We start from the raw sequence: 24,489 nt of genomic DNA, 5'->3' as shown, positions 1-24,489 counted from the left end.
GTCTGATATGCAGTGGGAGGGAGTTCCAAAGGGCAAGTGCCGCCACACTAAATGCAGCTTGCCAAAGGGATGTCCTTTCTTTATGCTGTGTTGGAACATATGAGAGCATTCAGTCCATGGTGAGCAGCCAGTTGCACGTCGCAACAGGCTGGTTGGGTGATGCAAATGCAGAGTGCTTTAAGAGCTAGCCAGACTTTATCATGCCACTGCTGCTACTTGACACCACCCTCTTCCCTTCTGCAAAACCTATTATTAGGATTATACTGAGCCAGCCAAAACAAGCCCTAGGTGGGGCTCGGGACAACCAGCAAGTATACCTAAGGAATTTATCAGTGAGACCAACTTTGCTGACTCCTTTGTGGGATTTCTTTCAAGCTCATGTTTATGCTACCCACAATGCTGTTACAGAAGAAAAGCACTAAGATGTTTAAAGTCGTACGTTTCTCTTTTATCCCAAAGGCCAGCTTCAGTTTTGTGCTGCTTAAGTAGCATTTTTTTTTAATTGTTTGCCGTTTATAAATCACTTTTAGAAATGTTTTACAATCCAGTTTCAACCCTCCTTGAAACAGGTCAGTTGCAATTTATCACATAACCCACAGAAACATTTTTAGGTTGCCAGGAAGCCAACGGTTACGCCCTTCCCCATTTTTCATTTCTGCAGATTTAGCTTAAATATTTTAAAAATGGATGTCCTGTGGCCGATCATCTGTTGCTGGAGCCTTCTGCCCGAGCCACTGAATGAGTTGCTGGGATGTTATGGAATAGTTGCAGGCATTCTGACTGCTTGCTGGAGAAAGTGTTAGCGCTGGATTGCATCAGAACAGCCTCTCTAGTTGGCTGGGCATTTCTGACAGTAACACAGATCTATTTGATTCCAGCATTCGTATGCTACTAAGGCAATGTGATTCAGCCATGGAGAAACCATTTTCAAGTGGCTATCAATCTGCGTTGGTAATGTTGTCATTTGGTCCATCACCAAAGCAACAAGGCCCTTACAGAAAGTCTCCAAAGTCCATTATCTAAGCCAGGGATGAGGAATCTGTGGCCTGCTAGATGTTGCTAGATTACAGTCCCCATCATCTGATTGGCCAGCAACATCTGGAGGGCCACAGGTTCCTCATCCCTCATTGAATGACTAGTAGTTTTTCTTGGTGCATTGTGGTTAGAACAGTGGTTCTAAAATTATAGTCTGGGGAACCTTGACATTGCTTTTGTAGCTCATCAGGATCCTAGGAGCGGACTGGTTTTTCAGAAAGGCACCAGCCACCATACCTTGCAGTGTGCAGCCACAAAGAAAAACTCAAACTGTGTCCTGGGATGACAAAACCCCATAGGTCTGCCCTATGTGCAACATGTTCTTTTGTGCAACTAAGAATGTACCCCAGTATCCTATGCAATGTGCAAAGGATTTCATGGGAGGGGATACATAGAAAGCTGTCTTATTTTAGGTCTATTGATTTGCCTGTCTGATTCAGTAGTGTCTCCTCTGACTGCGAGTGACTTCCATTGGAAGCCTTCTCCGTGATTTTGCCCAATCCTCTATGAAAGCCATTCAATCTGGTGGCCATCACTAAGTCCCATTAGAGTGAGTTCCACACAACTGTTGCATGAAGAGGTCCTTTCTTTTGTCTGTCCTGGATATCTCAACATTCAGCTGGATATCCACGAGTTCTAGTCTTCTGAGAGAGGGAGAAAAACCTTTTTCTATTTCCAGTTTCTCCCACATCATACCCTTCAGCATTTCTCTGATGAAAATAAGGACATCCTAAGCAAAGACAGGACATTCTGGGCAGCAGTGTAGCTAGCCGCTTGGGTGCCTGGGGCTGCACGGGTGCACTGCAGCCTGGGGCAGAGTGAGCCACCCATGGGGGCGGGGCAAGCCAAGGCAGGGCGCATTGCATGGAGCCTCTCTGCAGCCTCCCCCTCAGCTGTAGGGCGGCTGAGGCGGTGGGCAGACACAAGCCCCGAGCTGCTCGAAAAAGCAGTGCAGAGCTTGCAGGCAGTCCGCCTGCTACCTCCCCTTCAGGAGAGACGCTTAGGCATGCTGCAGGCCCTGCAGTGGATTAGGCAGATTCATGGCAGAGAGGGCTGTCAAAGGCTACGTTTCCAAGCGCAATTCAAAGTGTTGGTGTTGACCTTTAAAGCCCTAAACGGCCTTGGCCCAGTATACCTGAAGGAGCATCTCCACCCCCATCGTTCAGCCTGGACACTGAGGTCCAGCACGAGGGCCTTCTGGCAGTTCCCTCACTGCAAGAAGGGAACCAGGGAACCAGGCAGAGGCCCTTCTCAGTAGTGGCACCCGCCTTGTGGAACGCCCTACCATCAGATGTCAAGGAGATAAACAACTACCTGACATTTAGAAGACATCTGAAGGCAGGCCTGTTCAGGGAAGTTTTTAATATGTGACATTTTAATGTATTTTTAATATTTGTTGGAAGCCGCCCAGAGTGGCTAGGAAACCCAGCCAGATGGGCGGGCTACAAATAAATTATTATTATTATTACTACTACTACTAGCCATAAAGGCTGTGCTCTGCCTGCAAAGTTGGAGGCGGCAATGCTTCTGGTTCCTGAAAATCGCTCAAGGGGAGGGTGCTCCTGCAGTGGTGTAGAAAGGGGCGTTCGGTGGGTACGGGAGTTATTTTTTCAAAAACACACATCTTTGCCATTTAGTCACTCCCCTCAGTGACGACACCGGGGGCGGCCCACACCCGCAGCACCCCCCTTCCTACGCCACTGATTCTGGGATCAAATCAGAAACCGAGACAGCTCCTGTAAAGCCGGGACTGTCCCTGGAAAACAGGGGCACTTGGAGAGTCTGCATGCATAGTTTAATAAACTTTGATCATGTCCCCTCTTACTTGCCTTTTCTCTAAACCAGAGTCCCAAATGCTGCCGCCTTTCTTCATAGCTGGGTGGCTCAACTCCTTGATCCGTCTGGTTGTCCTTTTCTTCCAGAGTTGTCTACACTGGCTGGCAGCTGCTCTCTGAATATTCCAAGTGGAGCCTTTTCCCACTTGCCTGGAGATGCCAGGCACCAAACCTGACTCCTTTGGCATTCGCAGCACGTTTCCTTAGCAGATATAACTATTAATTTATTCATTAGGATAACTTATAGCCAGCCTTTCCAGAAAACACAATAGTGCTCAGCGTGGGTAACAGCTCCAACGCCCCCCTCCAAAAACCCCAAAAAAACAAAACCCCAGTAGAACAACAATTAAAGCAATTAAAAAGCAAAAAAAGCAAAGCAGAAGCAAGACAGACGATTAAATCATCAGAGCTGGCTCAAAATATAAATAAAAATGCAAGCATGTGGGAAAATGGGCCGTTTGGAAACGGTTGTGGGTAGAATAATTCTGCCTTGCCTTGCAAGCTTTGGAAGAGGAGAGGTGTCTGGCTGGGAGAGAAGGGACATTCCTCTTCTCACCAGTCTATTTACCATCCTTGGGACCCCCTGAGATACTCACCAAAACCACCTGTAGCCTGGAACTGGATGGGTGCAGCACAGCTGACTGAGGTCTGAAAGGGACACAGCAGCAAGAAGCCTGAGAAAGCTCCACACACACACTCCTGGGCACAAGCCTAGCGGGAGAGACTAAGGTGATGTCAATTTGTTTCAGAAACTCTTCTAGTCATGAGATTTTGGGGGTGATCTGTGAGATTGTTTGGCCCCAGGGAGAGAGCCAGGGGGGAATTGTGGCTGAGAGCCAGGAGGCTGAGCGACATTGAGTGGGAAAGTATGTCAGAGGAAGGAATTTATATCAATATTTGTTAGCAATTCGTATTACGGTATTACTAATTCCCGAAATAACTAATGTGTGCTGTATGCAGGTTAAATTTCTTTCTAGATTATTTGTTTGTTTCATGATATGTATATACTGCTTGATTATTATTTTTTTTTAAAAAAACCACACACTCTCAAAGTGGTTTACAAAAAGAAAACAATGAAACTATCAGATGTGTGTGTGTGTGTGTGTGTGTGTGTTCTCTTTTTCATCTTTTCTCTCATTTCTCTCTCTTAATTATTTTTTATTAGATATTTTCTTGTGTCACAAAACAAACAATTAAACAAGTAAAAGCACATATAGCCTCTCCTTTTTCTATTCATAGAGTAGTTTTCGCAGCTCGCTTATGTTCGGTGTGAGACACTATTGTCATAGACATCATGCAGTTGGGGGGGGGTAAGAGAGGGGAGGGAGGCAGAGAGACGAGGGGGGAGCAATGTTCTTTCCTTCTATTGCATAGTGTTTGTGTAGGATTTTGTGTTGGCATCACGTAGGTAGGTCCTTTATTTATATATAATTTTTTATTGGCAATTTGTGGCACCTGCCACAGTGCTGGTGATATATAAACAGCCTTTATTTAATTTATTCAGAGCATGTGTCCACATCCCTGTGCTTCCCCTCCCCACCTCCAAAATAAAATATCCCTGGTAATGTTTTCTAGAACATTCGCCAAGATGGCACAGCAAAGGGGGCTCTTCTGCAGCCTCACAAGGGCTCTCAGCTGCCATTTGACACGTATGAAGGGCTTTGCCTGTTCCGCCAGCACCTCCCTGTGTCCACATCTTCCACTTTGCATAGCTTTTATGCAAATGCAAACCCACGCTGCTTGCTCAGAAGCGGCTGCATGCACCCTGCTATTTTCACGTTCTTGTAATGTTCTGTTTATGTTCTTGTTTGGATCCTGTCTAATTATCCCATAAGCACTTTGAAAATAGAAATTAGGGTGGACTGAAATGGCATCGGCAAAGGCCCCACTCAGCTTGGGAGTTTCACCCTGTCGGGTTTAGTCCAAGCCCGATTCCCTTCATGGTGGTCAGCTTCCCAGCAGACTTGTCAATATCGTGGTACCTCAGGTTACATACGCTTCAGGTTACATACGCTTCAGGTTACAGACTCCGCTAACCCAGAAATAGTACCACGGGTTAAGAACTTTGCTTCAGGATAAGAACAGAAATTGTGCTCCGGTGGCGCAGCAGCAGCAGGAGGCCCCATTAGCTAAAGTGGTGCTTCAGGTTAAGAACAGACCTCCGGAACGAATTAAGTACTTAACCCGAGGTAGCACTGTACTGGCTTTCCCTGGTCACCTCTGGCGAGGAAGAAGGCCCTGCAGGTGATCAGGCCAGGAGGCCCGATAAAGCTTGGTTCATTTAGGCTTCGGCTGACTAAGACTGCACTGCTAACCCTTCTTACCTAGAAGCAACCCCCCACAGAATTCTATTGGGTTTACTTCTGAGTAGGCATTGCACTGTAAATCAGTATATTGAGGGCAGGTAGGCGAGATACTTGGTGGGTTTGTAACTCTTCTGGCATTTATATATTTATGTAATTTATTATTTATTATTGCTTTTAGGCAATTATATATAATAGAATATATAATTTCTATTCTATTCTATATTGCTTCTTAGGTTACACCATGGGTAGGCAAACTAAGGCCCGGGGGCCAGATCTGGCCCAATCGCCTTCTAAATCCGGCCCGCGGACTGTCCAGGAATCAGCATGTTTTTACATGAGTAGAATGTGTGCTTTTATTTAAAATGCATCTCTGGGTTATTTGTGGGGCATAGGAGTTCGTTCATATTTTTCCCCCCAAAATATAGTCCAGCCCCCCACAAGGTCTAAGGGACAGTGGACCAGCCCCCTGCTGAAAGAGTTTGCTGACCCCTGGATTACACAGCCCAACCCAGCGCTGTTTTTAAAATATATGGAAACCATACAGGATCAATATGATTTAGGCTGTTTTCCTTTTGTGTACTGCTTTGAAAGTAGGGCCTTAAGCAGCATTATGGAAATTATAAGTTACATAAAGAAATGAGATGAATACAGGAAGAATAGTTGAGCTGAACGTCTTAAAAAGTCTGGGTGACTCATCAGAATCCTCCTGAAAAGGCAAGGGGGACAGCACCAGTTGAACTTCTCTGGGGCGAGTTACAGAGGTGGGGGTGCCAAAGCAGAAAAGGCCCCGTCCTGAATTTCCTTTCACTTGAGATGGTGCTAGGCCCTGCAAAAAGGCATTAGAAAAAGGAGAGGGACATGTGTTATTTCTTCTAGGCACATCTGGTGTCTTTTTAATATTAAAATAAAGGTCACGAGCTGTGGGGACATAGGCTGCTTTCTGGTCTCTCTGGACACCTTCTAACTGATGTTAGGAAAGCATATATAGAAAACAGCAAATCCATATCTAGGTGCATGGACTTCCATCCTCAACCTTCTCCCTGCAGCTACGGGATGAGAAAACTGGTCTACCTTCCAAGGCTGCTGTAGGATTTCTTGGGCACATGTTGAGCGCTTCAACTGCAGGTGCTAAGTGTTCTTATTATGAGGCCTGTCGGACGGTTAGTGGCATTTCAGTTGGTTAGTCCCCTTTTAACCAGTAATCAATTTATCCTTCAATTTAATTATTATTATTTTAAACTGGTCAATTTGCAAATAGCCAAATCCTCAATGATGTTGGTGTTGTGAGAGGTTTGGTGGAGCAGAGCAAGCCAAAAAGCTTGGTTTTGAAAAGGAGATGAAACTATGCCCTGCAATTGGATTTCTCTTCTCTGCTTGCCCCCTACCCCACATTTCAATCTTATAAAGCCCCCATCCTTCTTAGGAGAGTGTTGCATACCTTTTTCCTTCTGTCTAACAGAGAATGTTTGTGCTTAATAATAATAATAATAATAATAATAATAATAATTTATTTGTACCCCGCCCATCTGGCTGGGTTTCCCCAGCCACTCTGGGCGGCTTCCATAGAAACAAAAAATACAGTAAAATATCACAGATAATAATAATTTATTATTTTTATTATTTATTATTATTATTTTAATAATAATAATAATAATAATAATAATAATAATAATAATAATAATAATTCCCACCCTGAAGCTGATATTGTGGCTTATCTTGAAACAGAATTATTCTTTTTTGCAGCAAGAAGCAAAGCTTTCAGGTCTGACAGCTTCCAGGGTTGCTTTTTTCATTATTTTTTTTGCAGAGCAAAGAGCCTGATTTAATTTTCTCTCCTCGGTCTTTAGCCTTCGAGAGTGCCAGAGAGCTCCAGTTCAGGCTGACCTAGTTGCAAGGACCCAACATCTGCCAGAGTCAGGGGGTGCTTCAGATAAAAGACTGTCCATCTGGGGGATGTGTTGCTGAAGAAAGCAGTTCCATGCCTGCTTGGGGCTGGCTGTTTAAACTGAGGCCTTTGAAGAAGTTGATTATTGCTCACCAGTCCTGGCTCTGAATGTGGCTGGCTGGGTGAACATAGGAAATTGCATGAATTAGACCCTTGCCACACTTCACTCAGTATTGCTCCCACTGACTGTCAGCAGCTGTCCAGAGTTTAAGACAGGGATTCTTTCTTAGCCCTAGCTAGAGATGCTGAGGACTGGACCTGGGGCCACTTATGGTAAAGAGACCTCGTGGTAGGAAGGAGACTGGGGAAGAGAAGAGCTGTGGTGTCAAGGAAAAGCAAACTAAATGGGGGAGGGGGGAGCGGGGCCAGTTTGGGCTGAAAAACAAGGCCATCTCTATCTTCAGATTTGCAGTCTAGAAGACACAGCATAAAAGGAAGAAGGGAGGAAGAGGGAGGAAGAAAAAAGCAAGCTCATTCCCCAGTTCAAGTTAGTGTTCTTATAACAGCTAGCTGGGATGGAAAAGGCTTAGGTAGCCTGATGAAATTCTCAGAGACAGTTGAAGGAGCAGAAAGGTAAGATCCTGATGGCACAGCACTGCTTCCCTTCTCTCTCTCGCTTTCTCTCTTGCATCCTGATGGAATGGTTGCAGCTAGGTGACAGCTGAAGGAAAGCCAAAGGCAGCAAAGCCAATGAAACAGCCTTGCTTGCCTTCTCTCCTGCTGCAGCCTGATGAAATTGCATCTATTTGTCGATTATATCCAGCTTCACCCCCTCCCATATTGTGTGTGTGTGTGTTGTCATGCCTGTTTCTCTCAAGCTTGGTTCACACACTGTGTGCCCATCGCACAGGATCCATGTCAGGTGTCAGTTGGGCAGATCAAGGCTCTGTGCTGTACTGAGAAAACCCAGAAAGAAAGAAAGAAAGAAAGAAAGAAAGAAAGAAAGAAAGAAAGCGCTTTTACACTTTCTGCCTTCCATACATTTAATTTGTGAGATTTCAGCTTGCCAGCCTTCAGCCGCATAAGGTTGAAATCTCACAAATTGAATGTGCGTAAGATCCGATTGTACTGCATTTCCATCTCTGACATTCAGGCTTTCTCCTCTCAATACAAGCTGCAACAACTTAAAACACTGAGGAGAAACGCTGACGGGGAAGCTGCGCTAGTCAGTTACAGCAAACACACAATCCCTTGTGGTAACGGATTTACTGTGGCAAAAGCTTTTGTGGACCAAAGCCGACTATATCATATGCTTGGGGTGTTATTCTCTGTTGGCAGATACTGGGTTTGCTTGCTTGGCTTGGGATTTGATGTAGGTGATCCTCCTGGCTCTCCAGAAAGAACTAAACATATGTAAAGAATCCTAGGCAGATCTGGCAATAATCCATCAAGTGGTTGCATTTTAATTTTTTTTAAGATTGCAAGAAGTGTATGCCTCTCTGGCTTGTATTAGACTAGTTTCATCTTAGATCCTGCACCTAATTAAAAAGATCCAGTGGAGTTAAAGTATTTCTAGTTTGAATATTAGAACTTGAGGACATCTGGTGTCGCTGAATGTTGGATAAAGGAAAGCCTGCCTTCATTCTGTGCATAGCTAAACTATGGAACTCGCTTCTGCAGGAGTCAGTGATGACCGCCAACCTGTAAAGGTAAAGGGACCCCTGACCATTAGGTCCAGTTGTGACTGACTCTGGGGTTGCGGCGCTCATCTCACTTTATTGGCCGAGGGAGCCGGCATACAGCTTCCAGGTCATGTGGCCAGCATGACTAAGCCACTTCTGGCGAACCAGAGCAGCGCACGGAAACACCGTTTACCTTCACGCCGGAGCGGTACCTATTTATCTATTTGCACTCTGACGTGCTTTCAAACTGCTAGGTGGGCAGGAGCAGGGACCGAGCAACGGGAGCTCACCCCGTCACGGGGATTTGAACCGCCGACCTTCTGATCAGCAAGTCCTAGGCTCTGTGGTTTAACCCACAGCGCCACCCGCGTCCCATGACCGCCAACCTAGATGGCTTTAAAAGAGGATTAGCCATATTCACAGAGTTGAGGGCTATTGATGGCTGCTAGGCATGAGGGTTGTATTCTGCCTCCACTTTTGGAGGCATTATACATCTGAATACCAGTTGCTGGAAACTGCAGGAAGGGAGCAGGCTGTTGTGCGTGGGTCCTGTTTTTTAGCTTCCCATTAGGGTGTCTGGTTGGCCAGTGAGAGAACCGGAGGCTGGATAAGATGGGCCTTGTGCCTTGCCCCAGAGTGCCCTTCTTACATTGGTTGGTCTATTAAAACCATCTATGTTCCTTCCTTAGGCTTTTAAAAACTATGTCAGGTGGGTTAATGAATTCCAATTCATCTGCTTCTCAATAAGATGCAGCTTTTGTTCTTACCACCTACATCTCTGTGTGCCTGTGAGATGTGTGGGAGAGAGATTACTTGTGGTGTTTTTAACAGCTTGGCAGGTAAGTCTGTGTGTGTCAGAGAGAGAGAGAGAAAGAGAACTTATATAATGCTTGTAAGTACAAAATTTGATTCCCAGGAGTTTGAATTCCCAGCACTCTAGGGAGCAAAGGCTCATCTTCAGGAAATATGGAGCAACTGAGAATGAACTTTTGTTACATCTGGCAATTAAAATGTGTCAGAAGCACTCCGGATGCAAATTGGTGTTGTTTGTTAGCTCCAAAATGGAACCTTAATTTGCCGGGGGATTTATTTTACAAATTATTCGGAACAGAGGAGACTAATCAGGCATCCTGGGGCAGCAGCAGCAGCAGCCTCCTTTCCACGTTGCTTCCTCGTTGCAGCTGAGCGCCTCCTTCCTTGCCCGCATTGTTTATATTTGTTTTTATTAAGAGCATTGTTAACCTGCCCTTCATTAATGGATCCCCAGGCTGGGTTACACCATCATTTTAAAACAATCTAAAATGACAATTGAGACGGTAATCTAGACAAAACAAGGGGCACGCCTGATATAAACTGAAAACAGAAGAGCAAGCTCCAGCACAGGAATTGCACCCGCTGCAGGCGAACTTCCCTGCAGACCTTCTCGGGTGCTCAGATTGGCAGAAGTTCAGAGGTAGTGACGTCCCAGGAGAAGGCATTCTCTGTGGCAGGCCTAAGTTGTGGGATTCCTTCCCAACAGCAGTGGGCCTGGTACCTTCAGCATATACCTCAAGGACCGCCTCTCCCTATATGAACTGACCCATACTCTGTGACCATCATCTGAGGTCCTTCTTTGGGTGCCTCCCCCACGAGAGGTCTGCAGGGTGGCCACATGGGAACAGGCCTTTTTAGTGGTGGCTCCCCATGTGTGGAATGGTCTTCCCAGAGAGGCTCACCTGACACCTTCATTACATATATTTAGGTGTTAGGCAAAAACATTTCTCTTCAACCAGGCTTTTGGCTGATTAACATTCTATGGCCTTTTAAATGTGTCTGAGGAGGGGGGTGGTTATTGTTCTGCTTTTGCTTTATTATGTAATTTGTGTTTTCATTTTGTATTTTTACGTTGTGAACCACCCTGTGATCACAGAATCATAGAATCATAGAATCATAGAGTTGGAAGAGACCACAAGGGCCATCGAGTCCAACCCTCTGCCAAGCAGGAAAGAGCAGTACACAAATTTAATTAATGATGATGATGATGATATAGCCGTTGCCTTATGCTGAAGACATACCTATTTACCTTGGCCCTGGACATTCGAGAGAGAAAGAGATTTTAGAACCCCTCTCTGTTTTGTATTTTGGTTCAAACGGTTTCAAATGCTATATTTCATATTGCTGCGACCCACTCCTGGGAAAGGGTGGGTCGTAAATCTAATGATAAATCTCATTAATTAATAATAAATTACTAATCACCCAGGTTTTAAATGCCACCAAAGTATCAGCCTTATCTGTGCCAGGCATGCTTCCAGGAGCAGGTCATTTCATAGTTGCGGTGCCACCACTGAAAAGGCCCTGTCCCTTGTCCCCATCCATCAAATTGATTGGACCTTTGTGAGACGCTCTCGATCAGCCTTTGCCAACCATGTGGCAAACCCCTCCTCATTTAATCCCCACAACAATCCTGTGAGGTAAGTTAAGTTAAGAAGGCAATAACTGGCCTAAGCTCATTTAATGAGCTTTGTGGGCAAGTGAGGATTTGAACCCCTCTCTCCCGGGTCGTAGTCCAACACTCTAACCACTGTACCACACTGGCTCTCTGCAAATCTGTCAGCTAAGAGTCTGGAGTCTGAGTCTTTCATGGCTTCCCACTTTTCCTGTCTCTTACTTGGTAAATCCCATTTTTGTGTGACAGGCGGATATTTTGGGTGGATGCTGAGGTCAGCAGCTTTTCACCCATCAGGCTGTTTCTGTGGGGATGATGATGAGCACAGTTATCTTTTGACATTGGAAGTCAGTGTTTGTGACAGTAGCAGGGAATATCTCACAGTTTCCTTTAACTGGACTGGGGAGGGCGACGGCGGAGGGGAGATGGGATTTTCTCACAGAATCAGTGCTCAAAGCTTGTTAAAATGAGAACAAATATTTTTGGGGGTAGAATCCTGAAGCAGGGCTCCTAAATACATAATTGCTTTGTAAAACGATAAATGAGAATGGTTCCCTACTGTATGCTTTTTTCAAAAATAGCTGTGATGATGTTTAGATTCAGAGGTGCCTTCTTTTCCTTTTCTGTAAGGAGTTGCATTACAAAGCAAACAGTATTTCTGACGTTAGACCTCTGGGAAATGTTTGTTTTTCTAATTATTCTCAACCCTTTTGCGCTGCTTTCTGAACTGTATTGCTGCACATCTGTCCTTGCTTACATCTCTGCAAATGCTGCCAGCAAAAACGTGGCCTGTTCTGCATGTATCTGATGGCCACTGAACCTCAGGGCTTTTTCACACTTCTGTTTACCCCTCTGCTTTCCCCCAAAGAAAACCTGTGATTTGGTGCTGAATCAGAACGAATGGCCATCAGGTTTTCCATGGATTGCGATCTGTTCCAATTTAGCCCCAAAGAGCAGGTTTTCCAGGGGAAAGCAGAAAGGTAATAGCAAAACCACTGGAACTCGTGCCTGCAAAGCGTGGGACAAGTGGGAAACTGCTCAGCCCCTTGCTTTCTAGGCACGGAACAAGCAGACGTGTGGATGAACCCTCACAGTGGATGCTCCTTGCACCTTCATCCCTCCCCTTGCCCGACATGCAAGCCATCCCTCCTTCACTCACTCGCAGAAGAAACCGCAAGGCTCTTTGTGTATGAAGTGTTATTACTGGTGTTCTCTACTTGCCAAGAAGTGTCTCCAAGGAGATATGGAGCAAAGACAAATTCAGGAGTAGGTTGTGTCATGTAAGACAATCCCAGGTGTGCCAAAGTACTAGGAAGGCATTTTGCAGTGATGCTTTCAAGTATGGCTTTTCTGTATTCTTAAATGTCTCACAGAAGGAAGACATTCAAGGCTGTCTCTATCTATATCTATCTATCTATCTATCTATCTATCTATCATCTATCTATCTATCTATCTATCTATCTATCTATCTATCTAATCTATCTACCTCTCTGTGTGTGTTGGAGAATAGCGTTGCAAAAATCAAATGAGTGCAAATTCTGGAGGATAACTGTGTTTCCATTCAATGCATTTTTACAGGAATTAGGTGCAGCCACATTAAAATGTGAGCCAAACAAACGTCTTCTTGTTCCCCACGTCCCATGCACAGCAAGAGTTCTTGCTCACATGTTTCTTATTCTGCACTGCCTGCTGTTTTAAATGGAAACTGTAGTGGCAGAAACACTACTATTACACTAGTGAAAAATGGCTAAGGATTACACCGAACCTCATCATTTTCCAGTGAGGGGTGTATTAGGACTGAACTGTATTAGGAAACCACAAACGGGTCAGAATTGGCAGATCCCTTTTTGTCAAGTTCACCTGAAGGAAGGTTTTAATTGCTGTCAAACTACTGGAGGTGAGAAGTCAGGGAAGTGGCCATGGCCCACTGGGAGAATATCTGCTTTCTATGCAGGAGGTCCCAGTTTACATCCATAGCATCTCCAATTAGGAGATAACCCTGCAAAATCCTGGGGAGCTATTGCCAGTCAGTGTAGACAATACTGAACCAGACAGACCAATATTCTGACTTGGTCTAAGGTAGTTCCGTATGATGCTATGAGAGCTTTACAACTAACATCCCTGAAATCTTCTAAGGACCTTGAGGAGTCCTAATACCCTTTACCCTGCTTTGCATACAAGAGGTTCCAGATTAAATCCCTGGCTATTTCAAGATGACTTACCCTCCAGGAACTTGATGTACACTGGTGGCATGCGGTGAAATTTTTCATAGGGGAACAGATGTGCCACAAAGAAGGTCTGAAACACAACATTGTGGAAGCAGGCACATTTCACCAAATTGCACTGGCCTTGGCACAGTCTTGCAGCCTGACCGCACATGCGCAGATGCATTCTTTAAGCAGGGAAATGTTTCTTTAACTGAGTCCCTCTCCATACTTTTCTAACTAATGTACAGTGGTACCTCGGGTTAAGGACTTAATTCGTTCTGGAGGTCTGTTCTTAACCTGAAGCACCACTTTAGCTAATGGGGGGCCTCTGCTGCTGCTGCCGCACCGCTGGAGCACGATTTCCGTTCTCATCCTGAAGCAAAGTTCTTAACCCGAGATACTATTTCTGGGTTAGTGGAGTCTGTAACCTGAAGCGTATGTAACCTGAGGTACCATTGTATAGACACATGGTATGGTCTTTCTGGCCACTTCACACTTCACTTGAATGCTTGAAACTGCACGTTTTTAGTTGCTACAGGGGAAAAACAAACAAACCTGTGCTGTGTTGTCTTCAGAACAAAAGGAGACACGTTAAATGCAAAGCACCAAACACCACGTGTAGTTATTTTGTCCAACAGACTATTCCTGTTCCTCGGCTCCAGCCGCTCCCGCTGATGACTCATCTGCCGTAAGTGGAAGCCAAAGCAGGGCTGTACAAAATGCATTTGCACACAGGAAATGAACCAAGGGAACATCTCTCGAACAGAGTATTTATCACGTCAGAGTGGTAAATATCGTGATATAAACATGAACGTATACGAATGAGTTGGACACACTTTAATACTCTAATTTACCAAGAAGAAGAAGAAGAAGAGTTTGGATTTGATATCCCGCCTTTCACTCCCCTTCAGGAGTCTCAAAGCGGCTAACATTCTCCTCCCCCTTCCTCCCCCACAACAAACACTCTGTGAGGTGAGTGGGGCTGCGAGACTTCAGAGAAGTGTGACTGGCCCAAGGTCACCCAGCAGCTGCATGTGGAGGAGCGGGGACGCAAACCCAGTTCACCAGATTACGAGTCCACCACTCTTAACCACTACACCATGCTGGCTCTCCAGGAACATTTAAGAGACTACCCTAGTTCCCCCAAGTCCACTGACTGCATGCCGCAAGACTGAGCTAGACTGAGCTATGTTCCTATGTCTCGCCCGTGGCTCAGTGGTGGCACACCTGCTTGGCACACAGAAGGCCTCAGGTTCTTTTTTTTATAATTAATTTTTATTCAATTTCCAATATACATTCCATCCATGTTTAACATCCACTTCTAACATATACATCTTTTAGACTTCCCTCAGCCTGTCTGACAATTTTCCATATTATCACAATTACTCACATTTCTTAAATTTATATTGCGCTTTAACAATCTTAATCTTATTATATCTTTTAAGCAACATTTCTATCAATCGTTTTCACAGAGCTTCTTGAAAGCCAACAAGCGTTAATTGTTCCTCACATACATTTTTTATATACTCTGTAAACTTATTCCAGTCCTCGGTGAATCTCTGATCGCGTTGGTTCCGAATTTTCCCTGTTAATTTGTTCATTTCTGCATATCCCATCAGTTTCATTCTCCATTCTTCCCTCGTCGGCATTTCTTCCTGTTTCCATTTATGGGCCATCAAAATTCTAGCTGCTGTCACTGCATACCTAAATAATTTCACATCATTCTTTTTAATTTCATTCCCTAATATTCCTAATAAAAATGCTTCTGGTTTCTTAACAAAAGTACATTTCAACATTTTCTTCATCTCATTATAAATCATTTCCCAGAAACCTTTCACTTTCTTACACTCCCACCACATGTGATAAAATGTTCCTTCTTTTTCCTGACATTTCCAACATTTATTACTGACTTTATACATCTTACCAAGTTTCACTGGTGTTACATAGCATGTTCTCCTTCATGGAGAGCACGTGTTGCGGTGGGGGCCTCCAGGACACTCCAAAATTGGAGGGCTGGCTAATTGATCGTTGGCCACTGATGCGATTGGGGCTTCCCTTGTTGTTGGGAAGAAGTTAATGTTGCCATTTATTGATTGACAGCCAGAAATACTAAAACTCCTTGCACCAGGCTAGGGCTTCCTCTTTTCGCCCATGCATCGGATTGCCCGTCCCTCCCTCCCTAGAATTAGGGTTGTTCGCTTTGACCTTGCTATGTCTGTCATGGGGTCGTCTGCTTTGGAGCGGGGGCCTGGTAGGAATTTTGTCCATCTGGCTGATTGGCTGGGGCCATTTGGTTTTTGCCTTCTGCGTAGCAAATCGTCACAACTTGTAAGGTTCGCGGTTAGGCATTGGTTTATGGATTGGTTGGTTGAGGGGCATGGATTGGCTGTGCCTGCCCCTCTAATGCTGCTGCTGCAAGGGATTCCGTTAAAGGAATTGGGAGCTAACTATTGCTTGTCCACTCTGTCAAGGGGGCTCGGGCCATAGCAATGAGCTCCTGGTTGCATTTGGGGTGAGGGCAGGTTCCCTGCTCCGCGTAACCCCCAAGTGTATTCCCCCATTCTGACTTTCGCATCGTGCGGAATGTCAGTCTGTCCCCCATGGTGGGGGCAGATAGTCGCAACCAATGCCTACGCAACCACTCACAAATTTGTATTTTAATAAAGTTGTGGCCAAAATTATGCCAAAAATCTTAAACAAAAAATTTCGGTGTGATGTGTGAGTTATTTGGGGTGGACCTGGGGACCTCGACACGCAAACCATCTATACATCATTTTCATAACATTTTCTTTTATTGTAGTGCATGCAGTGAATTTCATTCCTTCTTTCCATAATTTTATCCATTCATCAAATTGTATATTATAACCAAAATCTTTGGCCCACTGAAAGAAGGCCTCAGGTTCTACCCTCAGTACCTTCAGTTAAAAGAAATAAGGACCTGGTGTTTATAAAGGCCTCTCTTTCCCTATGACCTTGGAGACTCACAGCTGTTCAGAGAAGACAGTGCTGAGCCAGATGTAGAAGTCATTTATGTATACACTTCATTGTTTTAATATTCTTTTTTATATGCAAAAGCTTTAGATCTTTATATATGCAAATGTTGTAGTGGCCACCCTAGGCCTCTTTGGGAGGGAGGGATATAAACTTGAATAAACAAACATCTGCTATTTTGGGTGTATGTTTTCCCTGGATTGTAAATCACTCTGGGGCGGCTAGTGGGAAGCGATTCATAAAGAAATATAGAGGTGCTTATTTTAGTTACTTTGAGGCAAGAGTAGCCAGGGTGGCACCCAGGTGATGTTCTGGACTGCTGTTCCTGTTGGACCAAACTAATGTGGCCAATTGTCAGGGATGATGGGAATTGTACATGACGACATCTGTATGTCACTACATTGGCTTTGTCTGGCTTCAGGAATACAAGAAATTGCTTCCCCCCCTTTAATTTTTCCATACTAAGTAATACAGACGAGTCCAGTAATACTTATTCTCTCTTATGCCCAGTGATCTTTTAATGTCCTCTCAGCATTCTGATGTTCACTGAGGGCATATCTAAGAGGACAGAGGCTGCCAGAATCTCTTAGAATCCAGCTACAGAGAACATCATCTGCTTTTTGAGGAGATTCTGATCGCCTACGGTCCTAACTATTTTTTGCCTTTCTCCTAAGGCTGTCCTTTTTTGTTTTAAGGTCTTTACTGTTTGTGTGTGTGTGTGTGTGTGTGTGTGTGTGTGTGTGTGTGTGTGTGTGTGTTTTAAGTCTTTGGTGTGGATGTTTTTAAAGGCTTGCTGCAGAATATACACTTCTCTCCAGAACAGTTTCTGCATTTGCTCCTTTCAGGAGGAACAATTTTCTGTGTGCCTATTAATCTAATAAAGCTGCCGAAAGAGCTTATCCCCTGTCAGCAAGAGGAGAAAGTTCTGCAACAGAATATGGTGGGTCAGGTGTTAAGTAAGCCGACCCCGAAACTGCATTCCCTCAGCCGTTTACTCCATTTCCCTCGTGTTTCCTTGTCGGTTTCTGCATTGTATTTGAGCTTCCACATGCCATAAAAGCCATTCCAGAAAACTAATGGAATGTTGTGTATTTTTTGCGCTCATTTCCATTTAATTTGATTCCAGGAAAAAAACCTGTTTGCAGCCCCATTACCCCAGAAAATCACAGAAGTGACAAAATTCAGAGCACTATAACAACATACAGTTCTTTTCTGCCATTTTCATGGGGAAAATCACAGGGGAATGGAAACATGCATGTGCGGAAAATGTGAGGGAGCTACTATTATTATAATTGTTTTTTGTTTTTATTATTATTATTATTATTATTATTATTATTCCCCAGCCACTCTGGGTGGTTTCCAACACATATAAAAAATCAGACATTAAAAGCTTCCTGATACAGCTTTGCCTTCAGATGTTTTCTAAAAGTTGTATAGTTATTTATCTCCTTGACATCTGATGGGAGGGAGTTCCACAGGGTGGGCGCCACTACCAAGAAGGCCCTCTGCCTGGTTCCCTGCAACCTCACTTCTCGCAGTGAGGGAACCACCAGAAGTCCCTCAGAGCTGGACCTCAGTGTCCAGGCTGAACGATGGGGGTAGTGACACTCCTTCAGTATACAGGGCCGAGGCCGTTTAGGGCTTTAAAGGTCAGCACCAACACGTTGCCCAACAATGTTTGTTGGTATGTCACACCATGCCCACTGGTGTGAATGAAAATTAGCATGGCATTTGAGTATATGAGTAAAAAACACACCACCTTTCCATATTTGAACAGGTACTGCAATGCGAAAGGAACGTTAGAAAATAGGACACAAGCACGCTAAAACTCATTGTGAAACAATGAGTTTCATTGTTTGTGATACATGAAGAGCTTAAAAAGATTTTTAGGAGTACAATCTTTAAAAAACCAGATGAATTTTTGCTGGGTTTAGTATTGAGTGACATTCCTAAGAATAAAAGGAATGTATTCCTTCACGCAACCACGGCAGCCAGAATCATAGTGGCAAAAAATTGGAAAATTGATAAAATACCAGAATTATTCAAGTGGAGAATCAAATTTCTTGAACTTGCGGAGATGGTAAAATTAACAGCATCAATTAGAGGCTACTTTAATCAAAAAATTAATAAAGAGTGGGAATGCGTTAAGGAATACATGAAAAAAAGTTGGCGCTGGGGCTTAAAAATTAATATGCAAAAGTTTAAAAGGCGCAAAGAGATAAGATAATAATATATTAAGGATGGGATAACAAAGTGAATAATGCAACAATAACAAAAATAGTAGGTAAAGAAGATCGCACACGGGTGGAGGGAAGTACTGGGCTGTGGGGAAAGGAGGTGACGGGATTAATTGAAACTGTTAAAGATTGGTATAGGATTTAAGAGATTTAAATTTTCATAAAGATTCTATCAGGAAAGCAGAAAGCAGCAACAAATATCAAGTAGAAGAAAAAGAAGAAGAGTTTGGATTTGATATCCCGCCTTTCACTCCCTTTAAGGAGTCTCAAAGCGGCTAACAATCTCCTTTCCCTTCCTCCCTCACAACAAATACTCAGTGAGGTGAGTGGGGTTGAGAGATTTCAAAGAAGTGTGACTGGCCCAAGGTCACCCAGCAGCTGCATGTGGAGGAGCAGAGACTCGAACCCGGTTCCCCAGATTAGGAGACTACCGCTCTTAACCACTACACCACACTGGCTGTATCGTAGAGGAGATCAGTGTAAATGAAAACATGAGACTTATGGTTCTGTTACATACGATTTTATTTTGGAGTTGTCTGCTTATTTTGGAGTTGTGTGTTGTAAAGAATGTATATTATGTGAATAAAATAATAAAGGGTGAAAACTAAAACTCGTTGTCTCTCCTCACAGGTGAGTGTGCTGACCACCTTGGAGCGGAGATTCAACCTGCAGAGTGCCGACGTGGGTGTGATCGCCAGCAGCTTTGAGATTGGGAACTTGGCTCTCATCCTCTTTGTCAGCTATTTTGGTGCCCGGGGCCACCGGCCTCGCTTGATAGGATGCGGAGGGATCGTCATGGCTCTCGGGGCTCTCCTCTCAGCGCTGCCCGAATTCCTGACCCATCAGTACGAATACGAATCCGGGGAGATTCGGTGGGGCGCCGAAGGGAGGGATGTTTGCGTGGTCAATGGCTCTGCCAGCGATGAGGGACCAGACCCGGAGCTTATCTGCAGGAACAGAACTGCCACCAACATGATGTATTTGCTTCTCATTGGAGCTCAAGTCCTCCTAGGGATTGGGGCCACCCCTGTACAGCCTTTAGGAGTTTCCTACATCGACGACCACGTGAGAAGGAAAGACTCTTCCCTGTATATAGGTAAGTGGTGGAGCTTTCCAGAGTATCGTTTCTGGCTGTTTCTTGTCCTCTTTACTAACTTTGTTCTGTGTAGATTTGGAATGGTGCCTTCTTGCTTCTGAATTCTTGTTTATTGGGTGGGAATCCTCATCATCATTATATTACTACAGTGGTACCTCGGGTTAAGTACTTAATTCGTTCCAGAGGTCCGTTCTTAACCTGAAACTGTTCTCAACCTGAAGCACCACTTTAGCTAGTGGGGCCTCCTGCTGCTGCCGTGCCGCCATCATGTGATTTCTGTTCTCATCCTGAAACAAAGTTCTTAACCCGAGGTACTATTTCTGAGTTAGCGAAGTCTGTAACCTGAAGCGTATGTAACCCGAGGTACCACTGTCTAGTTAGTACTTTCCCAGCTTTGGGAAGGAGGCGGGAGGGCTCTAGGACCCAGACAGGGCTCTCGTATCTCTTTCCCAAAGCTGGGTGCCTCCTTACCTGCCTTTGGAAAGGCATTGAGAGGATGGTGGGGCAAATTTTGGCCTTGCGCAGGGTACCCTAGTATCCAAGCCCACCACTGGTGGGTGGATAGGGAAGTTAAGGGTGTGGCAGAGAAAAACGATTATGAATAGCTCCTCTTGCTTCGTCTATTTGATATTTTTTTTGTAATTAGAATGGCAGAAAAGAGATAACCATTCTATTTATTCATGGTTGTTGGCATTAGAGAAAGCTGATGATCTGTTAATAATCCTTTTGGGCTGACAAGTGTAATGAGAGACTGGTTAATTAGGAAGATATTCTCCTAATGTTTTCTGCAAGTGAAATCTCTAAAGCACCCTTAACTTTTTTATGGATCATTTTTTTTATTGACTTCAAAGTTACCAATTATGGCTTTCTTATCTAGTCAGTAAGGTTCCCTCCTCCCACTTTTCATTGCCTTAAGTCAGTTGCTGGAATATTCAGGTTTAGTTTCTGCCTAGTGGGAAGTAATAGTTTTCTATATACCCTTGGGATCAGAAGCCAAGACTTGTAAGTTGTTCTTGTGTAAAATAACAGAGAAAGACACCAACACTTTTCACAGACGCTTGTACCGATGTCATTCAAAAGATTCAGGAGCACCAACCGGACATCATAAGAGGTCAACAATGATTTACAAGGAGCTAAGACAGGGAAGGTTGCTTTGCCTGGCATCTTCCATCAAACTGAGGAATAGGTGGCTGCCTACCTTTAGCGATGAGAAAATCCACCAGTTTCAGTTTCCCTGTTCCTCATGTTTCCAATCTTAACTTTTAGACCACATCTGTTTGTGATTTCTTTTCAAAAGTCCTCATAAAAAAATGCATTTTAGCATAATTTTCTGTAAATACACACGTTTACTGCAGTAGCCACATATTTTGCAAAGTGATCTCCCCTACTATAACATTTTTTCTATGTTATTTTCAATATATGCATTTCTTTGGACACTTTATGCATTTTGTGCATTTTGTGTACACATTGCTTGAGAACTGCATTGCAGAATTTGGAGAATTACAAAAGATGGTCGTGCTTTGGTTACCGTATGGTTTCAGAAAGTGCAAATTAGGTCGGTTTCATTCTCAGTGCAAACTGAGTCTGATTTCTCCCTTATCCCTACTTACAGTACATCCCATTGCTGCCCCAAAGCAGAAGGGATAAGCCACCTTCACTAAAGGCTGAGCTGGAAAACAGGTGTATGAAAGCCTGAACTGCAGTCATGGATGCATACCTGTTAGAAGACCCCTGTGGGAAGGTGGTCAGGGCTGAGGGTCATAGGGTAGAGCGGGCATCTTGAAGGCTGGGCTGCCCTTCTCAGACACTTTATAATAATAATAAATAATAAAATTTTATTTATACCCCGCCTTCCCCGGCTCAGGGTGGCTAACACCAATAAAATTACAATAAAACATAATGGGGGGACAAACAAACAAACAAAAAACCAGTTTATTAAAAGATGGGTTAAAATGCAATTTAAAATGCAGCCTCATTTTAATAATAGCCCATAAATCAAAACTATAAGGGAAGGGAAACATAAGGGTCAGACTGAGTCCAGACCAAAGGCCAGGCGGAACAGCTGTGTCTTGCAGGCCCTGCAGAAAGATGTCAAGTCCCTCAGGGCCCTAGTCTCTTGTGACAGAGCGGTCTACCAAGTTGGGGCCAGTACTGAAAAGGCCCTGGCTCTAGTTGACCAATCTAACCACCTTGTGGCTTGGGACCTCATTGTTATTTGTGGACCTTAAGGTCCTCCGTGGGGCATATCTTTGGAAAACAAAGAAGAGAAACCCTTTATGATAGTTTGACATGTTTAGCCTTAAACTTTTCCATCAATGGTGGCTGGGGGCCCATTTGGGATTTGTGGGGCAGAAAGCAAGGGAGCCCAGCTGAGGCTGGAGCCAGAGACAGTGGCAGGCACAGACAGCTAACTTATTCATTCATTCATTCTACTCAGTTAAATCTAGATGCCACCTTTCCCCCAAAAGGAGCCTAGGGTAGCAAACACTTCTCTGATGGAAACAACAACATACAATTAAAAGCAAATGTTATCCCCCTGGAGCATTGTGGATCCAGGAAAAGGGCTCCCACTGTCATTTCATTTGTGGGAAACGCTTCCTTTCTCACCACTGGCCAAAGTGAACTGGGGTAGTGGAGAAGTTTTTTCTTGGGCTCTGTCTTCCTCCCTCAAAGGCCTCACATAAACCCAGCCTAGCTCCTCATTGTTCAGCCAGCATACACAGCCCTGCCCTTTTCTCTCTTGATCTCCATTGCGACTGCCTGCCAGGAAGGGAAGCCTCTGTCAACTAGTCCTTTCTGGTAGCTATGATACCTCTTGTTCCAAAACAAAATGATGACTTGGCAACCCTTGGATTGTTCCCCTATTTCTGCCTTTTAACTTTCTGCACTGCAATCTCACCTTAGGTGAAATATCAGAGACAGAATGCCTCTACTGGCTGGCCTTTGTGGTCCCTCTTATTTGTTTTAAACATTTGACAAAATTTATATACCACTTGATTGTTTACACACACACACACAGAAAGACCCCAGCACCCTCAAAGCTGTTTACAAGAAGACTAAAACGATGAAATTATCGAGGAGTGAGGGGAACTGTTAAAAACAAGTATTTAAAGGATTCAAAGCATAATTAAGATCAGCAATAAGCTAAAACCAGATTAAGACACATGTCAGTATCCTGCAGTTCTGAATAGTCTTGCCTGAAGAAAAAAGTGGAACAGGCTACTTCAGAAGGTGGTGGATTTCATTGGATGGTTTTAAATAGAGACTAGATGACCAGGGATTCTTGAGCTGTGATACCTGCATTGCAGGGGGTTGGACTAGATGACCCATGGGGCCCATTCCAACTCTACAATTCTCTGATGCCTGATAGGTAAGGAAAAGGAGGTTCCAGCACAGAAAAGTTCCACAACTCCAAAGGCCTAGTTCCTACATTATGTGGAACAGACCTCCTGATGAGATGGTGTCTTCAGCAGGCCCTCTCCTACAGAGTGCCAGGGATGTGTGCAGTATATAAGGGTGTGATTATCTTTTGGGGCAGGGCTCAGGAACGGCCTGACAGACCGTTTCTCACATTCCATGCCCATTTGCCCACAGCTGTTGCCATATGTGATGACATGTGTGGGTCAAGTAGGAACACGGCTGAGTCAGAAAACAAGATTGAGCTCCCTGTGCATCACCTTTATCACTTCCATCCTATATAATTCCAGGAGTCTGACTAAGGTCTCCATGGGGAACTCGCTGGCACATTGACACCTGCAGGGAACAGGACCTTCATATCACCTTGTTCCTTCTGTCTGTCTGTCTTTTTTTGGTTCCTTCTTTCTAATGTATATTTTATTCCAGGGCTTTCCTGTTTTGCATTGGATGAGTCAAGGGGGGGCAATGTATCTTTACCTCCTAAACAAAGTTCAGGGCTCCAGCCATCCATTCTGTGGTCCATTCTCTCCATTGATTTTTGGCATCTGGGACACAGAACATAGATGGAGGCCATGTTTGCTGAATGGAGAGCTTTATTTCAGATTGCCTTCATTGCTCACAGTTAAGTACAGACTGGAGTCCCTGCTTCCAGAATTCCCAGAGCATCCTAGAATCCTGGTCTGGGTCAAGGGATGGATCTTCTCAGATATTACAGCCCTCCAAACAGGATATACCAGTCTCCCCCCTGCTGTTTTGTCCCCTGCCCCAATTGTCACAACGTTCCAAGGCTACGGTGCATGCTCAGTCCTCATTGGACTGTGGAGTTTTTTTGGGGGGCAGGGGTATTTGGCTACCACATTTTTAAAAAAATTGCTTCTGAAAACTTTGGGTTCCCTTGGGCAGGCAGATACCTCCCGCTTGTTCCTCCTTGGCCCCATTTTTGTGGCAGTCCTGTCAGCACTCGCCACCTGAGTTTGCTATTAGAAGGATTGATGCCAGGCCCTGTAGAAAGCTCTGTAGTACGTGCTGTAAACGTTGTGAGACAGCCACAAGAGAGTGTTGCTGTAGCAACTGTTTATAGGAATAGCAGGAAGGAAGGGTGGGGGAGTGCTTTGGAGTCAAACCAAATCCAAATTCCCCCCCCCCTCCCTCTCCGAGCTCAGAAGAGGATGTTCAAACTGCCAGCACATTCAGCTTTTCGCAGGCGCCATCCTTTCCGGCTGGTGATGGGCACTGCATCTTCCTTAGCACCAAACGAAAACAAAAGGCTTGAAACCAGAGATTTGACTGCTTGTTTCAAACTGGTATGTGATTCCTCAGCCCTCTGCAGCTGCCAGCTTCCTGGCACTTCTCGTGGATCATTTTGTCTCTTG

The 24,489-nt window shown here is 44.5% G+C and overlaps 1 protein-coding gene across 2 annotated transcripts in view; it reads left to right on the top strand.

Moving 5' to 3' along the window:
- The window catches only part of SLCO3A1 (solute carrier organic anion transporter family member 3A1), a 115,576-nt gene that overhangs the window by 12,464 nt on the left and 78,623 nt on the right, over positions 1-24,489 (top strand). For both annotated transcript variants that reach the window (XR_014504570.1, XM_083411994.1), the window contains exon 2: positions 19,234-19,699. Coding sequence is in view for 1 of the 2 variants with exons in the window: in XM_083411994.1 (XP_083268120.1) it covers positions 19,234-19,699 (466 nt within the window). In the remaining variant the exon portion in view is untranslated. The remainder of the gene's footprint in view (positions 1-19,233; positions 19,700-24,489) is intronic.

This window comes from Podarcis tiliguerta (genome assembly GCF_965153285.1).
Source record: "Podarcis tiliguerta genome assembly, chromosome: 14".
Lineage (NCBI taxonomy): Eukaryota > Metazoa > Chordata > Lepidosauria > Squamata > Lacertidae > Podarcis > Podarcis tiliguerta.
Note: the sequence above shows the minus strand (reverse complement) of the source record. Positions and strands in the feature narration are given on the sequence as shown.